This window comes from Schistocerca gregaria, chromosome X, assembly GCF_023897955.1.
Source record: "Schistocerca gregaria isolate iqSchGreg1 chromosome X, iqSchGreg1.2, whole genome shotgun sequence".
Lineage (NCBI taxonomy): Eukaryota > Metazoa > Arthropoda > Insecta > Orthoptera > Acrididae > Schistocerca > Schistocerca gregaria.
In genome coordinates this window covers 209,363,490-209,387,583 of record NC_064931.1, presented here as the reverse complement: position 1 = coordinate 209,387,583, position 24,094 = coordinate 209,363,490, and the positions used below count along the sequence as shown (strand labels likewise).

General features: G+C 45.4%; 1 protein-coding gene across 4 annotated transcripts in view; it reads right to left on the bottom strand.

Moving 5' to 3' along the window:
* Nucleotides 1–24,094, bottom strand: part of LOC126298804 (1-phosphatidylinositol 4,5-bisphosphate phosphodiesterase eta-2-like) — a 428,484-nt gene that overhangs the window by 129,079 nt on the left and 275,311 nt on the right. For all 4 annotated transcript variants that reach the window (XM_049990266.1, XM_049990265.1, XM_049990268.1 and 1 more), the window contains exon 3: nucleotides 2,686–2,959. In XM_049990266.1, the coding sequence (XP_049846223.1) occupies nucleotides 2,686–2,959 (274 nt within the window). The remainder of the gene's footprint in view (nucleotides 1–2,685; nucleotides 2,960–24,094) is intronic.

Here is a 24,094-nt window from a genome sequence, read left to right as displayed (position 1 = left end):
TGTGTCTAGGCAAGGGGAGATAGGTATAGACCTTTCAGTTGAATATGCGTCCAGAACGCTGAACAATGCAGAGCGACAATATAGCACCATTGAGAGAGAGTTATTGGCTGTAGTTTGGGCGGTCATACATTTCATACAATGTATTTTTGGTCATATGTTTACCATTTGTACAGATCATAAGCCACTGCATTGGGTCGAAAATATTAGTGATCCGTCCTCATCTTTAATGAAGTTAACACTGAAATTAGAGGAGTATGATTATGAAATTGTATAGCAAAAGGACAAGAACAACTATGTACCAGATGGATTGTCGAGCATAAGGGAAGTTCAATCAGATGATAGCGAAACTGGGGCAAGTGAAAGTGAAAAAAGGTCGGTAGTCAAGGAAGACAAATAGGAGGAGATAATTGCTGAAGACACGGCGGATATTTTGCGGGAGTTCTACTATGCACCCATAGGTATTCATCAACGGATCGATGGAACATATGATCGAATCAGGAAATACCGAACGCGGTCTTGTGTGAAGAAGGACATTCAGGATTATATCGGAAAATGTGCTATTTGTCAAAAAACAAGATAACGTAAAATAAGACAAAAATGCCGTTGGTTACAACACCAACACCAGAAGTAGTATTCGGTAGGTGTAAAATTGATACCATCTGTCCTCTGATGATAACAGGCAGGAATAATAAGTACACACTAACATTCTAGGATACTGAAACAAAGTTCATTGCAGCAGAATCGATAAGCAGGACGCAGATACACTGGCTCGTGTCCTGGTGGAAAGAATAATTCTAGGTTTTGGAATACTCTCAGTAATGCTCAGTGACAATGGTAGCAATTTTTTGAGTGGTACTCCAGTGCAGATTTTTAAGGACCGATAGGGTACAGACTTCCTGTTCCGATCTGCAGTTGAATGGAGCATTGCAAAGACCACAGAGAAATAGAACAGAATTCCTGAGCTATTAAATCGATAGCGCTCAATCAAATTGGGACGAATGGCTTCCATTCACGGTATCTGTGTCCAATACAGCGGCATATAGCACGACTAATTATACACCACATGAGTTTTTTTCCGTTAGAGCATGTAATATACCCGGTTATATTGCAAAGAGATTTCACCGGTGTTACTTATAATTACGATGATTATGTACTCGAATTAAGCAGAAAACGAAACAGTTGCCTTAACGTGCCAGGGATTATAATAAACAGTGTAAGAAGAACAACAAAGAGAACTATGATACAGACCAGAATTTGAAAGATTTTAAAACGGGTGATCGAGTTCTATTGTACGACGAAAGCGTTAGAAGGGGCAAAAGAAGTAAGCTGGACATGCATTCGCGTGACCCATACGCTGTAGTTAGGACAAAAGGCCCATATGTGATCACTGGATTGAAGAGAAACTAATTTTTAACTATGCCTGCCATCAGGTTAAAGGAATTTTACTGAAATATAACTTTTTCTTCAATTTCAGATGAAACAAACGCAAGTGTTGCACCTGGTGAGCTGTATTGCCGCAGTTTACACCCTTGGACAGTTTCAAGATTTTTAGCATAGAGAAGTTTCCTTCATCGCCTGGTTTATATTATGACAGTATTTGGAAGATACAAACCTACAGTGTGATGTGGAAAAACATCAGTCACATTAATCTCGGAGAACTTCAGAGGGAAGCTGATGAGACAGAGAGAGTGGCACATTTATCTGTAGGATATTTTAAACAGAAGTGAACAAGCTTGGGAATAAGCGATCAACAGTGTCCAGTTGTAGAGTAAGCCTTAGAATGCCATGTCAAAAAGGTGCAGAATTCGTATTGTCTAATTAGGCGACTGCTGTTGAATTGTCCAAAAGTTCACATCTTCGAGGGTTAACTACTGGACCCGTAAAAAAGTTGTATTGATGAGATATTTAATTGCCAATAAATGTTCGAGCGGAGTAAAACAAGACTTCCTAGAAATTACACAATGCATTTTTGTCCGAATTCTCATAGCCAAACTAAGAATGGAAAATGGACAAACGTGAGGTCTGTTTTGTAAAACAATATTAACGTGCTTAAAATTAATAAGGGTAATTAAGGAAAAAATAGAATACTGATCGGTATATAAATACGTCATATTTCATGCATTCCAACACAAATTTTAATAAAAAAAATTAAAAAACTTCAAATATTTTGTGAAATGATTTGTCTAGAAGTAAGAAATAAAATATATTACAGAAGCATTTGACTTGCCTGTGAATGATGCCCGATATCACGTACGGCAACGAAATCATGTACAGTCAATATTCTCTAGTAACCTTTAAAATTCTGAGTTAAGCATTAAAATTTAAATTCTCAATCTTCACCTCATTTGCTGTATATGATTTGGAACATCATTCAAAGGCACGTCTAATCTGTTTTATTTGTTACTTTTAGATAAAGAGTCTCATAAAACAATTGACCGTTATTTCCATTTTTTAAGTTTCTGTTTTAATTATAAACCTTTTAATTCTGAGCAGTTGTATTTAATTTTGTATTATCATTTCACCTGTTGTCGAAGGTTGTCTTAAGAAGAAGAAGAAGAAGAAGAAGAAGGTGAAGAGTGACGTGAATTGCGTATCTTGACAGTGTCACCTTGCTGTAAACTGGTAGTCCTAGTGTAGGTGGCTGGTGACTTTATAAGAACATAAAGGAGGTGCTATGCGACGAACCGTTCGAAGCGCTGTCCCTGCTGGAGGCCCTTGATGACTGTGATGATGTGGCGCAGCCCCACGACCCAGGTCTGAGCCAGCTCTGGACTGGTGGCCACGAGGTCCAGGCTCTTCTTGTTTCTGCCGTGTATCACCGAGAAACAGCACGCTTCGTCGATGAATGGTGGCCAGCCAGTGTTGTTCTTCCCGAACTTCTCCTCCACCTTCTTGGCGATTTTATTGAAAGTGTCCGTCTTCCAGCCGTGCCTCACGTCCAGAATATCGTCCACTTCAACTGTAACATAAAAAATCGTAGTAACTATGAGATGGCTCTGAGCACTATGGGACTCAACATCTTAGATCATAAGTCCCCTAGAACTTAGAACTACTTAAACCTAACTAACCTAAGGACATCACACACACCCATGCCCGAGGCAGGATTCGAACCTGCGACCGTAGTAGCCCCGCGGTTCCGGACTGCAGCGCCAGAACCGCACGGCCACCGCGGCCGGCAGTAACTATGAGAATATTTGTTTATTTATTTATTTAACGGGAAAGCGTAGGGGCATTGGACCCTTTCAAACATCTAACCCGGCTTCTTTGATTTCTGCATGGCTTCATTACGATGAGCAAGTTATACACTGAAGCGCCAAAGAAACTAGTATAGGCACGTGTATTCAAATACAGAGATATGTAAACAGGCAGAATACGGCGATGCTGTCGGCAACAACTGTACAAGACAACAAGTGTCTGGCGCAGTTGTTAGATCGGTTACTTCTTCTATAATGGCAGGTTATCAAGATTTAAAGGTGTTTGAACGTGGTGTTATAGTCGGTTCACGAGCTTTGGGACACAGCACCTCCGAGGTAGCGATGAAGTGGTAATTTTCCCGCACTACCATTTCACGAGTGTACCGTGAATATCAGGAATCGAGTAAAAAATCAAATCTCCGACATAAAAAAAATGGTTCAAATGGCTCAGAGCACTATGGGACATAACTTCTATGGTCATCAGTCCCATAGAACTTAGAACTACTTAAGCCTAACTAACCTAAGGACATCACACACACCCATGCCCGAGGCAGGATTCGAACCTGCGACCGTAGCGGTCGCGCGGTTCCAGACTGCAGCGCCCAGAGCCGCTCGGCCACACTGGCCGGCCTCCGACATCACTGCAGCTGGAAAAACATCCTACAAGAACGGAACCAACGACGACTGAAGACAGTCGTTCGACGTGACAGTAGTGCAATTCTTCCGCAAACTGCTGCAGATTTGAATGCAGGCCATTAGCAAGTGTCAGAGTGCGAACCATTCAACGAAACATCATCGATATCGGCTTTCAGAGCCGAAGGCCCACTCGTGTACCCTTGATGACTGCACGACAGAAAGCTTTACGTCTCGCCTGGGCCCGCCAACACCTACATTAGACTGGTGACGACTGGAAACACGTTGCCTGGTCGGGCGAGTCTCGTTTCAAATTGTACAGAGCGGATGGACGTGTACGGGTATGGAGACGACATCATGAATCCATGGAGCCTGCATATCAGCAGAGGACTGTTAAAGCTGGCGGAGGCTCTGTAATGGTGTGGAGAGTGTTCAGTTGGAGTAATATGGGACCCGTGATACGCCTAGATACGACATTACTGGGTGAGACGTACATAAACATCCTGTCTGATCACCTGCATTCATTCATGTACATTCTGCATTCCGACAGACTTGGGCAATTCCAGCAGGACAATCCGACACTCCATAAGTCCAGAATTGCTACAGAGTGGCTCCAGGAGGACTCTTCTGAGTTTAAACTCTTCCGCTGGGCACCAAACACTCTAGACATGAACATTATTGAGTACTGTCCTGCAACGTGCTGTTCAGCAGAGATTTTCGCCGCCTCGTAATCTTATGAATTTATGGTCAGCCCTGCCGGATTAATGGTGTCAGTGTCCTACAGCACTACTTCAGACGTATGGTCGAGTCCGTCCCACGTCGTGTTGCGGCACTTCTGCGTGCTCTCGGGGGCCTGACACGATATAAGGCAGGTGTACCAGTTTCTTTGGCTCTACAGTGTTGTCGTGGTTGGCAGGAGAGCCAACCGTGTAGTAAAGGAGGCCGAAATGCACGCGTCTCAGCTCACGCATCTGGCGTGAGGTCTGGAACATGACAAGGGAATTAGAATTGAGAAAAACGGACGTAGCTGGTGGAATACTTAACTGTAATCCATTAATGGGGAACGTCGCTCTTTATGGTACATGATTCACGATATCAATAGTACGGATACTGGCGCCTTGCTAGGTCGTAGCAAATAACGTAGCTGAAGGCTATGCTAACTATCGTCTCGGCAAATTAGAGCGTAGAAGTCAGTGAACCATCGCGAGCAAAGTTGGCTGTACAACTGGGGCGACTGCTAGGAAGTGTCTCTAGTCCTGTCGTGTGGCGGCGCTCGGTCTGAAATCACTGATAGTGGCGACACGCGGGTCCGACGTATACTAACGGACCGCGGCCGATTTAAAGGCTACCACCTAGCAAGTGTGGTGTCTGGCGGTGACACCACAGTGTAAAATACACTGCTAGAAAAATTATGCAACTCCCTTAAGGAATATGTTCAGTACCACCAAGGTATAATCTGTGCATGCTGAAGGGTTGTAGTGTTATTGATTCGTTCGTCACAGTCACCCGCGATGAGATGGAAGTTTGGAGTTCCGTCTATGAACCCTGTGTTTCGACTCTGCAGGCAGTTAAGCGTGCTACGTTTAGAGGTGAGCAGTGTTCGCAACATTCTTTCCATGGTACAACCGTGCCCCATCGACGAGTACGTTCTCCTGTTGAACAATTGCAGCCATTTGAACGGGGTTGCATGGGGGGGGGGGGGGGGGGGGGGGAGCTGCGGGACGCCGGATGGCCATATCGACAGATTGCTGCACACTTTGGGCACAGTGTATGTGTCACGTATCACTGCTTTCAGCAGTGGTCCGTGGAACATTGATACAGCTGTAGACCAGTTTCTGGATGTCCGTGTACTACAGACGCACGTTAGACCCATTGTGCGAGTAGCGTTGCCCGAGCTAACATCGTCCAGGCAAGTAATCGAGGTACATGGTACACCTGCTGAGTTACCACTGGGAAACTCCTGCTTGCAGCAGAACTAAGAACACGTGTGCCACAGGCCAGGCTACAACTAACATCAGAACATGCCAAGCACGGCATTCCTGGTGTCGTGAAAGAGTCAATGCTCTGTTCTGCCTGTATGTGAGTGATGCGCATGAATGTATACGGCGTACCTGGTGAGAGGCCTGTTCCGAAGTGCATTCGTCAAAGACACACAGGTCCCACCCTAGGCTTCATGGAGCAGAGGGCAATCAGTTGCAACTAGCGGTCATATTAGGTGCTTCTGCAGAGCAAAGTAACCAACACTCGGTATTGGTTATCCCCGATTGTCAGCCCCGTGCCACTCCTATTTCTTCAACAGGAAGGTGATATGCTTTTTCAGCAGGGCACTGCACGTTCACACACGGCTGTTTCTAGGCATCGTACGCTTCGTGGTGCACAATAACCGCCCCGGCCAGCAAAATCCCAGACGAACATGTCTGGGACTTGAATCGCGCAGTTACTCGTTCTCCAGAGCCTGCAACAACGTACATGCGTGTCCGAAGGAACATTGTATCGAAATTCGGAGTAACACAGGCACTCCAATATCGTCTTTATCCGCCAACATCGGGCAAGCAACTTTCAGTTAATGTCTCCCATGTTTGGGAAGACACACAGTGGATGTGTGAGTACAGGTTGTAGCCACATGGCAGACGGCATATGGAACTTTGGGTCTGGCAGTGAGTCTTGCTCGGATAGCCAAATAATAAGTAACATAAGCGGGAAATCCGGTTTAGAGTACCGGCCGGGTACAAATTTTCATTATCGTCATTCCATTATATAGTTGATGTTTGTCGATATTCGCAACTGCGAAAACACTTCATGCACAGCTTACATTCGTTCATGAGAAGTACCTACAATAAAGACGAACCACAGGAAGGTAGATTTAAACTATGAGCGCTAGAAGCAAAGGACACGAAGTAAGGGATAAGAGAGGGATGTGATAAGACAGAGTTAATAAACTGAGAAATAAAAAGCGAGAACAGCGTGACTGGGATAAGATGGGAGCATTTGCTTCATTGTCTGACAGAGGGTTCAAATGGCTCCAGGCACTATGGGACTTAACATCTGAGGTTATCAGTCCCCTCTAGACTTAGAACAACATAAACCTAACTAACCTAAGGACATAACACACATCTATGCCCGAGGCAGGATTCGATCCTGCGACCGTAGCAGCGGCGCGGTTCCGGACTGAAGCGCCTAGAACCGCTCGGCCACAGCGCCCGGCTGACAGGGGGGAAAACTGGCCATATACCACTGGTTTTGGAGAACTTTATGAGGACGACAGAAGAAAATGCTCCAGCTTCTACTTAACAGCGACAAGGCATTGAATTGTGCGCAGAGTGCAGGCAGGGTAATATGTTCCAGAAACCGGTGGCAGTAACGGAGAAGGAGTTTGCGAATGTTTTGTTTTGAAGACGAGCACAGCTAGGCTACTACATAAGTGAGGCTTCGTGTTTCTGTTACGAGAGACGACTAGCAGTTAAAATCTATGACTCAAGGTATTGGGGTGCATGCGCCCTGAGGGGCTGACGAAGTACATTCATACTCATAAATTAAGGATAATTGCAGAATGTGGTGCCACACAACGTGGCACTACACAAAACTGGCGCTAACAGCATAGGCACATAGGAAACACACACGACACCGATCTATAACTCCACGGTATTGGTGATAAATTGAGAAAACTGTCCGGAAACACAAGTGCTACGAAACGCTGCTGTTTCTTGTGCAGCTACCCCAACATAAACGTGGGATGTGATCACCACGCACATGTCGGACTACGACTGCGGCTGCCCGGGATACTGCACACATTGAGGCTGATCCCTCACCTGTGGTAGAGTGGGAGGTCGTCTCGAGGCGTGGCAGGGGGCGAAAGACATTCTGGAGGGCTGAACGGAAGGCCTCTCCAGTTTGTCTGACGAACCGGTTTCAGGCTCTGTCTCCGGCTGATACTGATGTTCGGCCGGAGATGTCTGCTTGTCCTGTTCCAGAGGTTGCCCCTCAGTTTGCAAGATCTGGGCAGTCTCACAGGGTGGGCTTACTGGTAGTTGGGGGCTCCAATGTCAGGCACGTAATGGGGCCCCTTAGGGATATGGCAGCAAGAGAGGGGAAGAAAACCAATGTGCACTCCGTGTGCATAGCGGAGGGAGTCATTCCAGATGTGGAAAGGGTCCTTCAGGATGCCATGAAGGGTACAGGGTGCACCCATCTGCAGGTGGTCGCTCATGTCGGCACCAATGATGTGTGTCGCTATGGATCGGAGGAAATCCTCTCTGGCTTCCGGCGGCTATCTGATTTGGTGAAGACTGCCAGACTCGCTAGCGGGATGAAAGCAGAGCTCACCATCTGCAGCATCGTCGACAGGACTGACTGCGGACCTTTGGTACAGAGCCGAGTGGAGGGTCTGAATCAGAGGCTGAGACGGTTCAGCGATCGTGTGGGCTGCAGATTCCTCGACTTGCGCCATACGGTGGTAGGGTTTCGGGTTCCGCTGGATAGGTCAGGAGTCCACTACACGCAGCAAGCGGCTACACGGGTAGCAGGGGTTGTGTAGCGTGGACTGGGCGGTTTTTTAGGTTAGATGGCCTCGGACAAGTACAGAAAGGGCAACAGCCTCAAAGGGTGCGGGGCAAAGTCAGGACATGCGGGGACCAAGCAGCAATCGGTATTGTAATTGTAAACTGTCGAAGCTGCATTGGTAAAGTACCGGAACTTCAAGCGCTGATAGAAAGCACCGAAGCTGAAATCGTTATAGGTACAGAAAGCTGGCTTAAGCCAGATATAAATTCTGCCGAAATTTTTACAAAGGCACAGACGGTGTTTAGAAAGGATAGATTGCATGCAACCGGTGGTGGCGTGTTTGTCGCTGTTAGTAGTAGTTTATCCTGTAGTGCAGTAGAAGTGGGTAGTTCCTGTGAATTATTATGGGTGGAGGTTACACTGAACAACCGAGCTAGGTTAATAGTTGGCTCCTTTTACCGACCTCCCGACTCAGCAGCATTAGTGGCAGAACAACTCAGAGAAAATTTGGAATACATTTCACATAAATTTTCTCAGCATGTTATAGTCTTAGGTGGAGATTTCAATTTACCAGATGTAGACTGGGACACTCAGATGTTTAGGACAGGTGGTAGGGACAGAGCATCGAGTGACATTATACTGAGTGTACTATCCGAAAATTACCTCGAGCAATTAAACAGAGAACCGACTCGTGGAGATAACATCTTGGACCTACTCATAACAAACAGACCCGAACTTTTCGACTCTGTAAGTGCAGAACAGGGAATCAGTGATCATAAGGCCGTTGCAGCATACCTGAATATGGAAGTTAATAGGAATATAAAAAAAGGGAGGAAGGTTTATCAGTTTAGAAAGAGTAATAGAAGGCAGATTTCAGACTACCTAACAGATCAAAACGAAAATTTCTGTTCCGACACTGACAATGTTGAGTGTTTATGGAAAAAGTTCAAGGCAATCGTAAAATGCGTTTTAGACAGGTACGTGCCGAGTAAAAATGTGAGGGACGGGAAAAACCCACCGTGGTTTAGCAACACAGTCAGGAAACTACTGCGAAAGCAAAGAGAGCTTCACTCCAAGTTTAAACGCAGCCAAAACCTCTCAGACAAACAGAATCTAAACGATGTCAAAGTTAGGTTAAGGAGGGCTATGCGTGAAGCGTTCAGTGAATTCGAAAGTAAAATTGTATGTACCGACTTGACAGAAAATCCTAGGAAGTTCTGGTCTTACGTTAAATCAGTATGGGCTCGAAACAGCATATCCAGACACTCTGGGATGATGATGGCTTTGAAACAGAGGATGACACGCGTAAAGCTGAAATACTAAACATCTTTTTCCAAAGCTGTTTCACAGAGGAAGACCGCACTGCAGTTCCTTCTCTAAATCCTCGCACAAACGAAAAAATGGCTGACATCGAAATAAGTGTCTAAGGAATAGAAAAGCAATTGGAATCACTCAACAGAGGAAAGTCCACTATACCTGACGGGATACCAATTCGATTCTACAGAGAGTAAGCGAAAGAACTAGCCCCCCTTCTAGCAACCGTCTACCGCAAGTCTCTAGAGGAACGGAAGGTTCCAAATGATTGGAAAAGAGCACAGGTAGTCCCAGTCTTCAAGAAGGGTGGTCGAGCAGATGCGCAAAACTATAGACCTACTGTATATCTCTGACGACGATCTGTTGCAGAATTTTAGAACATGTTTTTTGCTCGCATATCATGTCGATTTTGGAAACCCAGAATCTACTCTGTAGGAATCAACATGGATTCTGGAAACAGCGATCGTGTGAGACCCAACTCGCTTTATTTGTTCATGAGACCCAGAAAATATTAGAGACAGGCTCCCAGGTAGATGCTATTTTCCTTGACTTCCGGAAGGCGTTCGATACAGTTCCGCACTGTCGCCTGATAAAGTAAGAGCCTACGGAATATCAGACCAGCTGTGTGGCTGGATTGAAGAGTTTTTTTGCAAACAGAACACAGCATGTTGTTATCAATGGAGAGACGTCTACAGACGTTAAAGTAGCCTCTATCGTGCCAAAGGGGAGTGTTATGGGACCATTGCTTTTCACAATATATATAAATGACCTAGTAGATAGTGTCGGAAGTTCCATGTGGCTTTTCGCGGATGATGCTGTAGTATACAGAGAAGTTGCAGCATTAGAAAATTGTAGCGAAATGCAGGAAGATCTGCAGCGAATAGGCACTTGGTGCAGGGAGTGGCAACTGACCCTTAACATAGATAAATGTAATGTATTGAGAATACATAGACAGAAGGATCCTTTATTGTATGATTATATGATAGCGGAACAAACACTGGTAGCAGTTACTTCTGTAAAATATCTGGGAGTATGCGTGCGGAACGATTTGAAGTGGAATGATCACATAAAATTAATTGTTGGTAAGGCGGGTACCAGGTTGAGATTCATTGATAGAGTCCTTAGAAAATCCAGTCCATCAACAAAGGAGGTGGCTTACAAAACACTCGTTCGACCTATACTTGAGTATTGCTCATCAGTGTGGGATCCGTACCAGATCGGGTTGACGGAGGAGATAGAGAAGATCCAAAGAAGAGCGGCGCGTCTCGTCACAGGGTTATTTGGTAACCGTGATAGCGTTACGGAGATGTTTAGCAAACTCAAGTGGCAGACTCTGCAAGAGAGGCACTCTGCATCGCAGTGTAGCTTGCTGTCCAGGTTTCGAGAGGGTGTGTTTCTGGATGAGGTATCGAATATATTGCTTCCCCCTACGTATACCTCCCGAGGAGATCATGAATGTAAAATTAGAGAGATTCGAGCGCACACGGAGGCTTTCAGACAATCGTTCTTCCCGCGAACCATACGCGACTGGAACAGAAAGGGGAGGTAATGACAGTGGCACGTAAAGTGCCCTCCGCCACACACCGTTGCGCGGCTTGCGGAGTATAAATGTAAATGTAGATGTAGATGTACACAGGCCGCACAACGGGTTGGATCAGGTGGTCGAGCAGCTGCTGGGGTATATCCTCCCATTCTTGCATCAGTGCCTGTCGGTGCTCCTGAAGTGTCCTAGGGGTTTGAAGACGCTCAGCGATACGTCGTCTGAGAGCATCCCTAACGTGCTTGATGGGGTTTAGGTCTGGAGAACAGGCAGGCCACTCCATTGGCCTGATATCTTCTGTTTCAAGGTACTCCTCCACGATGGCAGCTCGGTGGTGCCATGCGTTATCATGCATCAGGAGGAAGGTGGGACCCACTGCAGCCCTGAAAAGGCAGATACACTGGTGCAAAATGACGTCCCGATACAACTGGCCTGTTACAGTTCTTCTGTCAAAGACATGCAGGGGTGTACGTGCACCAATCATATTCCCACCCCACACCATCAAACCACGACCTCCATACAGGTCCCCTGCTGGTTCCTGGTTCACGCCAGATGGAAACGCGGCGAGAATCACTGTTTAGACTATACCTGGACTCGTCCATGAATATAACCTGGGACCACTGTTCCAATGACCATGTACTGTGTTCTTGTCACCAGGTTTTACGGGCTTCCCTGTGACCAGGGATCAGTGGAATGCACCTTGCAGGTCTCTGGGCGAATAAATCATGTCTGTTCAGTCATCTGTAGACTGTGTGTCTGGAGACAACTGTCCCAGTGACTGAGGTAAGGTCTCAGGCACGGCTACCTGCAGTACTCCGTGGCCGTCTGCGGGCACTGATGGTGAGATATCGGTCTTCTTGTGGTGTTGTACACTGTGGACGTCCCGTACTGTAGCGCCTGGAGACGTTTCCTGTCTGCTGGAATCGTTGCCGTAATCTTGATATTACACTTTGTGGCACACGGAGGGCCTGTGCTACAACCTGCTGTGTTTGACCAGCGTACAGTCGCCCTAGTATTCTACCCCTGACAACGTCATCAATGTGTGTTCTTTGAGCCATTTTCAACACACAGTCACCATTAGCACGTCTGGAAACGCCTGCACACTTACTCGCTGCGCCGCACTCTGACATGCACCAACACACCTCTGCATATATGGACTGCTACCAGCGCCACCGTGCGACGACCGCAGGACAAATGCACCGCATGGTCATACCCCGAGGTGATTTAAACCTGCAAACCGCCCACCAGAGCGTTGTTTCACCATGTATCAGCGTTATCCTTAATTTATGAGCATGGTGTATGGTAGTCACCTAACTTGACTGGCCGCCACCAAGAGGACTGGGCGTACAAAGCACTGACAGGGTGCAGTACATTGAGGTGACAAAAGTCATGGGATTCCTCCTAATATCGTGTCCGACCGCCCAGCGTAGCGCAACATCCCTATGCGGCAAGGACTCAACGAGTTGTTGGAAGACCTGAGCAGAAATATTAAACCATGGTGCTTCTACAAACGTCCATGATTGCAGAAGTGTTGCTGGTGCAGGAATTTGTGCACGAAGTGATCTCTCTATTATGTCCCATAAATGTACGATTAGATTCATGCTGGGCGATGTGGGTGGTCAAATCAGTCGCTCGAATTGCCCAAAATGTTATTCAAACCAAGTGCGAACAATAGTGGCCCGGTGACATGAAAATCTGTGTCCATGGCTTCGTGGGGTTTGTACGACACTCGAACCCTACCATGAGCTCTTACCAACTGAAATTGGGACTGATCTGACCAGGCCAGTGTTTTCCAGTTATGTAGGGTCCAACCGATATGGACGCGAGCCTATGAGAGGCGCTACAGGCGATGCGCTGTTAGCAACGGCCGACGCGTCGGTCGTCTGCTGCCATAGCCCATAACGCGAATTTCACCGCACTGCCATAAGGGATCGATCGTCGTACGTCCCACATTGATTTCTGCAGTTATTTCCCGCGCTATCGCTTGCCTGTTAGCACTGACAACTATAAGCAAATGCCGCTGCTTTCGGTCGTCAAGTGAAGGACGTAGGCCACTGCGTTGTCAGTGGTGATAGGGAATGCTTGAAATTTCGTATTCTCGGCACACTCTTGATACTGTGGATCTCGGAATATCGAATTCCCTAACGACTTCCGAAATGAAATGTCGCATGCGTCTAGCTCCAAATACCATTCCTGGTTCAAAGTCTGTTAATTCTAGTCGTACAGCTATAATCACGTCGGAAACCTTTTCACACGAATCAACTGAGAACAAAGGACAACTCTGCAAATTCACTGCCCTTTTACATCTTGTGTATGCGATATTACTGTCATCTGCATTTGTGCATATCGCTATCCCATAACTTTTGCCATCTTAGTGTAGGTGGACGTTGCAGATGCAACGCGGCCGGGGTGGCCGAGCGGTTCTAGGCGCTACAGTCTGGAACCGCGCGACCGCTACGGTCGCAGGTTCGAATCCTGCCTCGGGAATGGATGTGTGGACTGATGACCTTAGAAGTTAAGTCCCATAGTGCTCAGAGCCATTTGAACCACTTGCAGATGTAACGCACACGAACATCCGTGGTCGTTTCTAACGATGTAGAGTTCTCGCTACTCATACTGTGTTGAATTACAACGCAATAGTGGTGGTTTGGTAGAACGAGTGGTTGCACAAGTTTACGTTTCATGTCCTGTGGAAATATGTTCCGAAACTTTTTGAGGTCACAGAGGCAAGTAGAAGTCTTCTTGTATGAGACTATAGTATTTTCTGACCAGTCGAGATGCTCATCCAGAGTTACACCGAGTTCTACACTGTTTTTTGATAAGGTGTTGGAATACTGGCGAGAAGAAAAGGCGCCAATTATTCGTGGAATTCAACACTCGTTAATTATGACGGTATACAAAAATTACCTCTCATCGCAGGTTTTGCGTCTGTCTTATCACTGACAATATATCCTCATCCATGAAATGCAAAAATTATGCACATCATTTACCGAAAACGGTAATATCCTATGACTACAGCATCGATGATTTGCAGTTAAAATCAAACACCCATAAATAATAGGGTGTGGTGGTTTCTGAGGATATGAGATGGAATGATCACATAGGCTCAGTAGTAGGTAAGACGGTTGGTAGACTTCGGTTCTCTGGAAGGATACTGGCAAAGAATGCAGTCAGCCTTCATAGAAGATTGCTTACAAATCACTTCTGCATCTCCAGTAAGAACACTATTGAAGTATATGGGACACATAGCAAACAGCGCTAACGGGAGGTACTGAACGTAGACAGAGAAGGGCGGCACGAATAGTGACAGGTTTGTTTGACTCACGGGAGAGCGAAACTTCCTGGCAGATTAAAACTGTGTGCCCGACCGAGACTCGAACTCGGGACCTTTGCCTTTCGCGAGCAAGTGCTCTACCATCTGAGCTACCGAAGCACGACTCACGCCCGGTCCACACAGCCTTACTTCTGCCAGTATCTCGTCTCCTACCTTCCAAACTTTACAGAAGCGCTCCTGCAGTAATGTGTACACAGATAGGAGGGGTGCTTTATGACCACCACTAAAAATTTAAAAAAAATACAATTTCGTTAACTGTCATTAAGTTTTATTCACAACATACTTTTTAAAGATAAATAAATATGTAAAAAGGCTGCTGACAAAAATATCGTTATAACATTTATCGCGAAAAGTTACATTTACTACTAAGAATTAAATTTTTGGGTTACATATAACTGAAAAAGTCAAAACAATTACGGAATCAGGTGTAAGAAATCATTAAAAACAACAATTTTTTTCGGAATTTTAAAATATGAAGTACATGACTAGAGTACGATATTTTCAAAAGGTGCACATAAAATACCCCCCCCCCTCCCCCCCACACACCCTCTCCTTGGTACTGCGAGCGTTAAGCCGTTCTTCCTATCAAAAGGAAAAACACCTCAATTTCTGACAAATCTGTTTCAGAATCCTCTGACTGAGTCATATTTATGGGTTTTGCACGGCCAGATAAGTATATTTCAGGGACAAATACTTAAACTCGAGAAGGGAGATAGCAGTATTATAGAAGTTTTTGTAAGATGTTGTCAGAGTGACAGGATGGCGGAAAGAGAAACTCTTGGACCACTCAAAGTGACATATATCGTGTAGAAAATAGAGGCTGCATCAGCTAGAGATATTAAGAAATTTCATTCTGACACTGAACAGTTTTACGAAACATTTATGGATTATTTCAAAAAATGGTCAACAAACTTGGAAGAATTTTCCATTTTCAAACGGATGTTGGTGGACTCGTCATAACCTGTCTGGAATGAATTGGCAAGGACAGGAACATTTCAGCAAGATCAAGGATTATCAAAAGACGATAGTGCATTGTTTGAGAAGTTTTGCTTCCTCAGCTAGTTCACTGTATCACAATTCACCCAAGAATAGTGATAAATTGTCTAGTACGTCGTGTCAGGAGAATTGGAGCGATTTCTTTGAAAAGTATGCACTCGTACAGCAGTATTCGCAATTACTAAATCTGTGCGAATTCATCTTTAGTGTTCCCGGACACAATGCGGAAGTCTGTCTCACGAATGTCCAGTGGACTGAGAAACGAAATAGATTACAACTATCAACAATTGAGGTATAGTAAAATGTGTTTTTAATAATGAAATCAGCTGCTCTGATTTTTATGATTACGTCATTCAGCGGCAAGATCTTCTCTCTGAAGCTGAGGAATCCGATAGATACCAAATGTAGAAGATAGCAGAAGGTTTAAAATGGAATTTTGTTACTTGTATACAACCAAAAGTCTGCATTTCAACATTTTTAAATATTTAATTTTATATTTCATAATGCAAAGATATTAAAAAAGGCAGCTGGGTGATTTATTATCTCTTTCACGCGATATACTGCAGGCCAGTTGCAAATTAGCTGAAGCGCTCCTCAGTATATTGACAAGTAAACCTACCTAAACGGTACTGAAATATGTGCCCCAGAAAAGGGCCCACTTATACTGTGCGTATAGTATATCTTTCAATGCAGTTTGTCCCATGAACCGTTTTTATGTTTTCTTTTTCCTCCAAATAATTCTCAGCATACATCTCTCCATCATGGTTGTCACATTAGAAGTCGGTGAGTCATTGCCGTGGCTCAAACGTGGCAATACACGCTATAAATTTTACGTTTCAGATACATACTAAACTTAGTTTGGAAAATTCCCTGGCGTTTATCAAAAGCGCTCTGTGCCATGTTAACTCCTTGTTTACTTATGTTACTCATTGACTTTAACTGCTCTAAACACAAATCCTCACTAACTGGTTCTCTGAGTGCATGGTTGTTTTCTACAACTTTATTTTCGATGTATGTATTACATGTTACACTGAAAAACGTTTAACACGAATTCATTTAACACGAAAAACCAAATAGTACAAAATAATACCGCGATCCCGACAAAATTGTATACAATTTTTTTTTTCTCTTAACAAAAAATAAAATTCGCTGCACATTAAAAGGTTTTGCCTCTCGGGCGAAGAAATATGAGTACATAACATCTTTCTGCAGTTGCCACGTCACCCGTGTGTATGTGTTCTTTTCTTTTCGTTTTGCATAGCGAAGTCAACAACAGCTGATGCTGTTGTTATGGTATTGCTTGACAATGAGAACTCTCACTGTGAAAACACTTCAGTTCTTGTTGGTAATCGGAAACGTTAGCCACCTGAAGATAGAAATGATAGCCCGAAACAGCGAATTTGCTGTAGTTCGATATTTGTGGGCCAAAGGGCATAAACGGAATGAAATTCACGGGGACGACTGTATGATCGTAGCAATGCCCGCAGGTGGTGTACATTCTTCCAAGAGAGCCGCGTGAATCTTAATAATTCGCTACGCATTTCATACGGTGCGGTGTACTATATTGTTCACGACACGTTGAAATTTCGTACGGTTAGGTGTCTCGATGAACTAAGAACCTGAAAGACAGCCGCAAAGGGCCAGCGAATGACAGCGGAGCTTGGATCAATTAAGCGTCACGCTGCAAAAAGGCATGACTTTCTGAAAGGGATCTTCTCTGGTGATGAGCCGTGGGCGTACCACTACACTGCCGAAACCAAGCAGTTTCTATGGCGTGGAAACATCACGGTTCCCCAGTACGAAAAAATGCAAAGTAACTAAATCTGGTGTGTTATTGGTGAGATTTGATGAACACGGGACCACTGTGAATGCTGCAGCCTACACTAAAACTTTGGTTAAGATGCGTTGTGCTCTTCGTGACAAACGCCGCAACATTAATGTCGTTGTCGTCAAACTTCTTCACGACAATGCTCACCCGCATGTTGCTGTTCTTGTTCGTGAGAAAATCGCCAGATTTAGGTGGGAGATGCTCCATCATCCACCATTCAGTCCAGACCTAGCACCGTTGGACTTTCACCTGTTTGGTCCTACGAAGAAATTCATGGCCATCCAACGCTTCGCGACAGATATGGAAATGAAATCAGCAGTCCACAGATGGCTATACTCCAACCAAACGGAATTCAACGAACAGGGCATATCGAAACTAGCTCCATGATGGGAGAAATGTGTTTTAAACATTGGTGACTATATAGAAAAGTAGGTCCAAGATAAAAGTTCAATTTTTTATTTTTTTATTTTGTTACCCATACAAATTTTGGTAACCAAATTACTGTGCGTTACTTTCTGATCTTCCCTCGTACAGTCTTGTCAAGCTTCACGAGATGGTTTGGGGGTGTCTGAAAGAATCAGTACCTCACTGCATAGACGAGAACAATATCGCATCCAAGTGCGACGACTACACGTGCAACACATCGTTTAAGAGGTACGAATTTACAGTTAATTGTAACATGTAAAGGGCAGAAGTAATATTGCATTTCTTGTTAAGACAGGCCTTCGGTGATATTAGAGCCCAGTTAGACTCGGACATGGTCGAAAAGTTTGCATTTCAAATACATTTTTAGTGACCGGGACGATACTTCAAACTGAAATCAGTGACGGCTCCTAACAACATATTCGCAATTACCTACCGAACAGCTCGTTTGCAGACCGTTGTTTACTGCTTTTGCTTCTAGTATCGTATACTTTCACCCGTGTCAGTTTTCGGTATTAATCACGACACACACTGCACTTATGACAGGAGACTATATGTCGTTTAATTAGGACTTTCTAACAATTCATATTGGCGAAAAAGAAATTACGATATCTTACACGGTTGGGGAAATATCTACGGTGAAAAGCTTAGCTGAAACTGGCTGTATATGGTATTGCTGGAGGACTTGACCGTCACCGCCGGAATACCGCCGAACGAGAAAGCTGTGAGACGGCGTCACGTCTTCCTGGAACAACCGCCGACCATAGCGTGCCGGCGTACGCCACGTCAAGTCGTCCTGGCCAAGCACGGCGCATACGTCTCGATGCGATATACTTTTGTTGCTTTATACTTCCGAGTGGTGTCAGACCAGCCAACAACACACATTTCTTTTCTAAATTCCAGTTTCCATGTTCCGACATTCCATGTGGCACTTTCCGAATCCGCACCATGTGCAAACGTTTCGCCGTAATGAACTCAGTCTCGACCCAGGAGGTCTCGCAGCGGAGATGATCCTCCCTCTCCCATCCCCCTCCTCCAAGTAAACCATTTCAGTAAAAGCCTGTTCACACTGCCTGACAAGAAAAGTGAGGCACACGGAACGGGAGGAGGAAACTACAGGGTGTTTCAAAAATGACCGGTATATTTGAGACGGCAATAAAAACTAAACGAGCAGCGATAGAAATACACCTTTTGTTGCAATATGCTTGGGACAAAAGTACATTTTCAGGCGGACAAACTTTCGAAATTACAGTAGTTACAATTTTCAACAACAGATGGCGCTGCAAGTGATGTAAAAGATATAGAAGACAACGCAGTCTGTGGGTGCGCCATTCTGTACGTCGTCTTTCTGCTGTAAGCGTGTGCTGTTCACAACGTGCAAGTGTGCTGTGGACAACATGGTTTATTCCTTAGAACAGAGGATTTTTCTGGTGTTGGAATTCCACCACCTAGAACACAGTGTTGTTGCAACAAGACGAAGTTTTCAACGGAGGTTTAATGTAACCAAAGGACCGAAAAGCGATACAATAAAGGATCTGTTGAAAAATTTCAACGGACTGGGAACGTGACGGATGAACGTGCTGGAAAGGTAGGGCGACCGCGTACGGCAACCACAGAGGGCAACGCGCAGCTAGTGCAGCAGGTGATCCGACAGCGGCCTCGGGTTTCCGTTTGCCGTGTTGCAGCTGCGGTCCAAATGACGCCAACGTCCACGTATCGTCTCATGCGCCAGAGTTTACACCTCTATCCATGCAAAATTCAAACGCGACAACCCCTCAGCGCCGCTACCATTGCTGCACGAGACACATTCGCTAACGATATAGTGCACAGGATTGATGACGGCGATATGCATGTGGACAACATATGGTTTACTGAAAAAGCTTATTTTTACCTGGACGGCTTCATCAATAAACAGAACTGGCGCATATGGGGAACCGAAAAGCCCCATGTTGCAGTCCCATCGTCCCTGCATCCTGAAAAAGTACTGGTCTGGGCCGCAATTTCTTCCAAAGGAATCATTGGCCCATTTTTCAGATCCGAAACGATTACTGCATCACGCTATCTGGACATTCTTCGTGAATTTGTGGCGGTACAAACTGCCTTAGACGACACTGCGAACACCTCGTGGTTTATGCAAGATGGTGCCCGGCCACATCGCACGGGCGACGTCTTTAATTTCCTGAATGAATATTTCGATGATCGTGTGATAGCTTTGGGCTATCCGAAACATACAGGAGGTGGCGTGGACTGGCCTCCCTATTCGCCAGACATGAACCCCTGTGACTTCTTTCTGTGGGGACACTTGAAAGACCAGGTGTACCCCCAGAATCCAGAAACAATTGAACAGCTGAAGCAGTACATCTCATCTGCATGTGAAGCCATTCCGCCAGACACGTTGTCAAAGGTTTCGGGTATTTTCATTCAGAGACTACGCCATATTATTGCTACGCATGGTGGATATGTGGAAAATATTGTACTATAAAGTTTCCCAGACCGCAGCGCCATCTGTTGTTGACAATTGTAAGTACTGTAATTTCGAAAGTTTGTCTGCCTGAAAATGTACTGTTGTCCCAAGCATATTGCAACAAACGGTGTATTTCTATCGCTGTTCGTTTAGTTTGTATTGCCGTTTCAAATATACCGGTCATTTTTGATACACCCTGTAAATACACTTCTGGCCATTAAAATTAATACACCACGGAGATGACGTGCTACAGACGCGAAATTTAACCGATAGGAAGAAGATGCTGTGATATGATTAGCTTTTCAGAGCATTCACACAAGGTTGGCACCGGTGGCGACACCTACAACGTGCTAACATGAGGAAAGGTTTCAACCGATTTCTCACACACAAACAGCAGTTGACCGGCGTTGCCTGATGAAACGTTGTCGTGATGCCTCGTGTAAGGAGGAGAAATGCGTACGATCACGTTTCCGACTTTGACAAAGGTCGGATTGTAGCCTATCGCGATTGAGGTTTATCGTGTCGCGACATTGCTGCTCGCGTTGGTCGAGATCCATGACTGTTAGCAGAATATGGAATGAGTGGGTTCAGAAGGGTAATACGGAACACTGTACTTGATGCCAACGGCCTCGTATCACTAGCAGTCGAAATGACAGGCATCTTATCCGCATGGTTGTAACGGATCGTGCAGCCACGTGTCGATCCCTGAGTCAACAGATGGGGATGTTTGCAAGACAACAACCATCTGCACGAACAGTTCGACGACGTTTGCAGCAGCATGGTCTATCAGCTCGGAGACCATGGCTGCGGTTACCCTTGACGCTGCATCACAGACAGGAGCGCCTGCGATGGTGTACTCAACGGCGAACCTACAGGAGCGCCTGCAATGGTGTACTCAACGACGAACCTGGGTGCACGAATGGCAAAACGTCATTTTTTCGAATGAATCCAGGTTGTGTTTACTACATCATGATGGTCACATCCGTGTTTGGCGACATCGCGGTGAACGCACATTGGAAGCGTGTATTCGTCATTGTCACCTCTTGTTCGCATTGACGGCACCTTTAACAGTGGACGTTACATTTCAGATGTGTTACGACCCGTGGCTCTACCCTTCAATCGATCCCTGCGAAATCCTACATTTCAGCAGGATAATGCACGACCGCATGTTGCAGGTCCTGTACGGGCCTTTCTGGATACAGAAAATGTCCGACCGCTGCCCTGGCCAGCACATTCTCCAGATGTCTCACCACTGGTCAATGGTGGCTGAGCAACTGGCTCGTCACAATACGCCAGTCACTACTCTTGATGAACTGTGGTATCGTGTTGAAGCTGCACGGGTAGCTGCACCTGTACACGCCATCCAAGCTCTGTTTGACTCAATGCCCAGGCGTTTCAAGGCCGTTATTACGGCCAGAGGTGGTTGTTGTGGGTACTGATTTCTCAGGATCTATTCACCCAAATTGCGTGAAAGTGTAATCACATGTCAGTTCTAGTGTAATATATTTGTCCAATGAATACCCGTTTATCATCTCCATTTCTTCTTGGTGTAGCAATTTTAATGGCCAGTAGTGTACAGCTTGATAAAATATGTCATGTTATTTTAGTGACTACGAAATAGAGTCAAATATACACAAAAAATGGCAGTATGAGCCCACTTACGAGTACTATGTTGCACCCGCTGTGACCTCGAAACACGCACTTATTCGGTTGGGAATGGTGTCATAACGCCGTTGTATCCTCTCCAGAGGCAAGCTGGTCTACAACTATGGAAACTAGTCCTCGACATCCTGGATACATGTTCTATCAGATCTGGGGCTTCTCCTGGCCACGGGAGTACCTCAACATCACGGAAACAGGTCACAGAGACACGAACCATGTGCATTGTCCTGTTGAAAAATAGAATCACGATAATGCTGACACATGAGGACGCAGGATGACGGTGACACATCATTGTGCCGCCAGTCACTGCCAGTGTCACCTGAAGTCATACCCTACGGCCCCCCCACGTCATGACGTCAGGAGTAATACCGCTGTACCTCTTCGAAGTACAAGAATGGAACTTCTCTCCAGCCGCAATACTCGTCTACGACGGTTATCCGGCTTAGTGCAGGACCATCATTCCTCTCTGAACACAATGCGAAACAATTCATCAGCCTTCCATGCTTCCACGTCACGACACCACTCCAACAGCAGCCGTTTGCGTTGCTGTGTTAACGGCAGCCCACATATGGGACGGTAATTCCCTAGTGCACATACAACTGGCCTCCGATCAATTGTGCAGAATGACACGGAATGTTGGATGGAGTCCATTACTTGTTTTCGGACGGCAGGCGCAGATGTGAAGGCGCTATGATGTGCCTCGTACGCAGTATGGAACGAGCCGCCCTTGCGGTGGTCTGACGTGGCCGACTTGACGACAAGACGTGCAAGCACTCTACAGTCCAAGATCAGCCCAATGTCACGTCCGAATGCCCCATAAATCTGGATATTTTACGATTCGACCAGCTGACCGAACGGAGACCCCCAATAAGGCCCCTTTCAAACTGTGTCAGGTGCTGATAAAGCTGCCTCCATGGGTACGCGGCGTCTCCATGTCCGTCACAGCGTTCACTCAACAATCTGTACAGGGTGAGCCACTAACTGTTGCCACCTAGAATAACTCTGAAAGTGCGACAGGAGCTGAAAAGTTGGTGAGACAAAAGTTTCATGGGACAATGGGGGCCATAACATGACGTTCGTTTTTTGTTGCTAGGTGGGGTCGCTTCAGAGATATGAAGGTCAACTTTGTTTTTTCAAATGGGATGCTATAGTTTGGCACTTATTTTCTGATAGAGGCTATCGAGACGAATCCAAAGATGTGTAAAATCAAGGTCTTTGAAGGTCAAAGAAGGTCACAAAGGTGGCATGAAAGTCCATTTACAGAAGGTGGTCTATGCAGTGCTGCAATCTTCTTATCATGGATTGAGTGGTATTCCTTATCACATCGGCACTTATCGAAGCACATGCTCTGACATTTCTCTCTCGCATATCTTCAGGTGTAGTTGGAATATCTTTATAAACAATGTCTTTCACGAATCCCCACAATAAAAAATTAAGAGGCTTCAAGTCTGGCAGACGAGCCGGCCACGACACATCTCCTCCGCGTCCAGTCCAACGATATGGGAATTGTCCCTGCATCTCATTTCTAGCCACAGCGAAAAATGTGCCGGACACCCATCGTGTTGATACTACATTCTGTTCCTTGTTCCTAAAGGTATTTCTTCCCATAACAGGCCTAATGTTTCTTGCAGGAATGTGGTGTACTTACTACCATTAAGATTTCCTTCAGTAAAATAGGTGCCTATAATTCTGTCCTCCAGAATCCCACACCATACATTCACCGACAACAGTTTTTGGTGTGCAACTTGCCGCAGTCAACATATATTTCCAGTTGCCCAATAATGCATGTTATGCAAATTAACATTTCCATGGTTCGTGAATGTAGCCTCGTCAGTACATAAAATAAAATTAATAAATGTGTCATCCCTCCGAATCTGAAGTTGAGACCATCGGCAGAATTTAATGCGTGGCATACAACCCGTACCAGTTAATTCTTGATGGAGACTGATATGGCAAGGACGATATTTATGGCGATGCAGAACACGAACAACACTACTCTGGCTCATACCAGATTCCCTTGCGATTTGAAGCGAACTAACGCAAGGATCTCGAACCACAGTGGCAACAGTGCCAATTTCCGTTTCCTCAATAGTAACTATCCTTTGCCGGAGATGTTTCCGATGCGTTAAAGATCCAATTGTTCTCAATTTATCACACACATATTTAAGTGTACGACGTGTAGGGTGAGTACGTTGAGGATATCTTT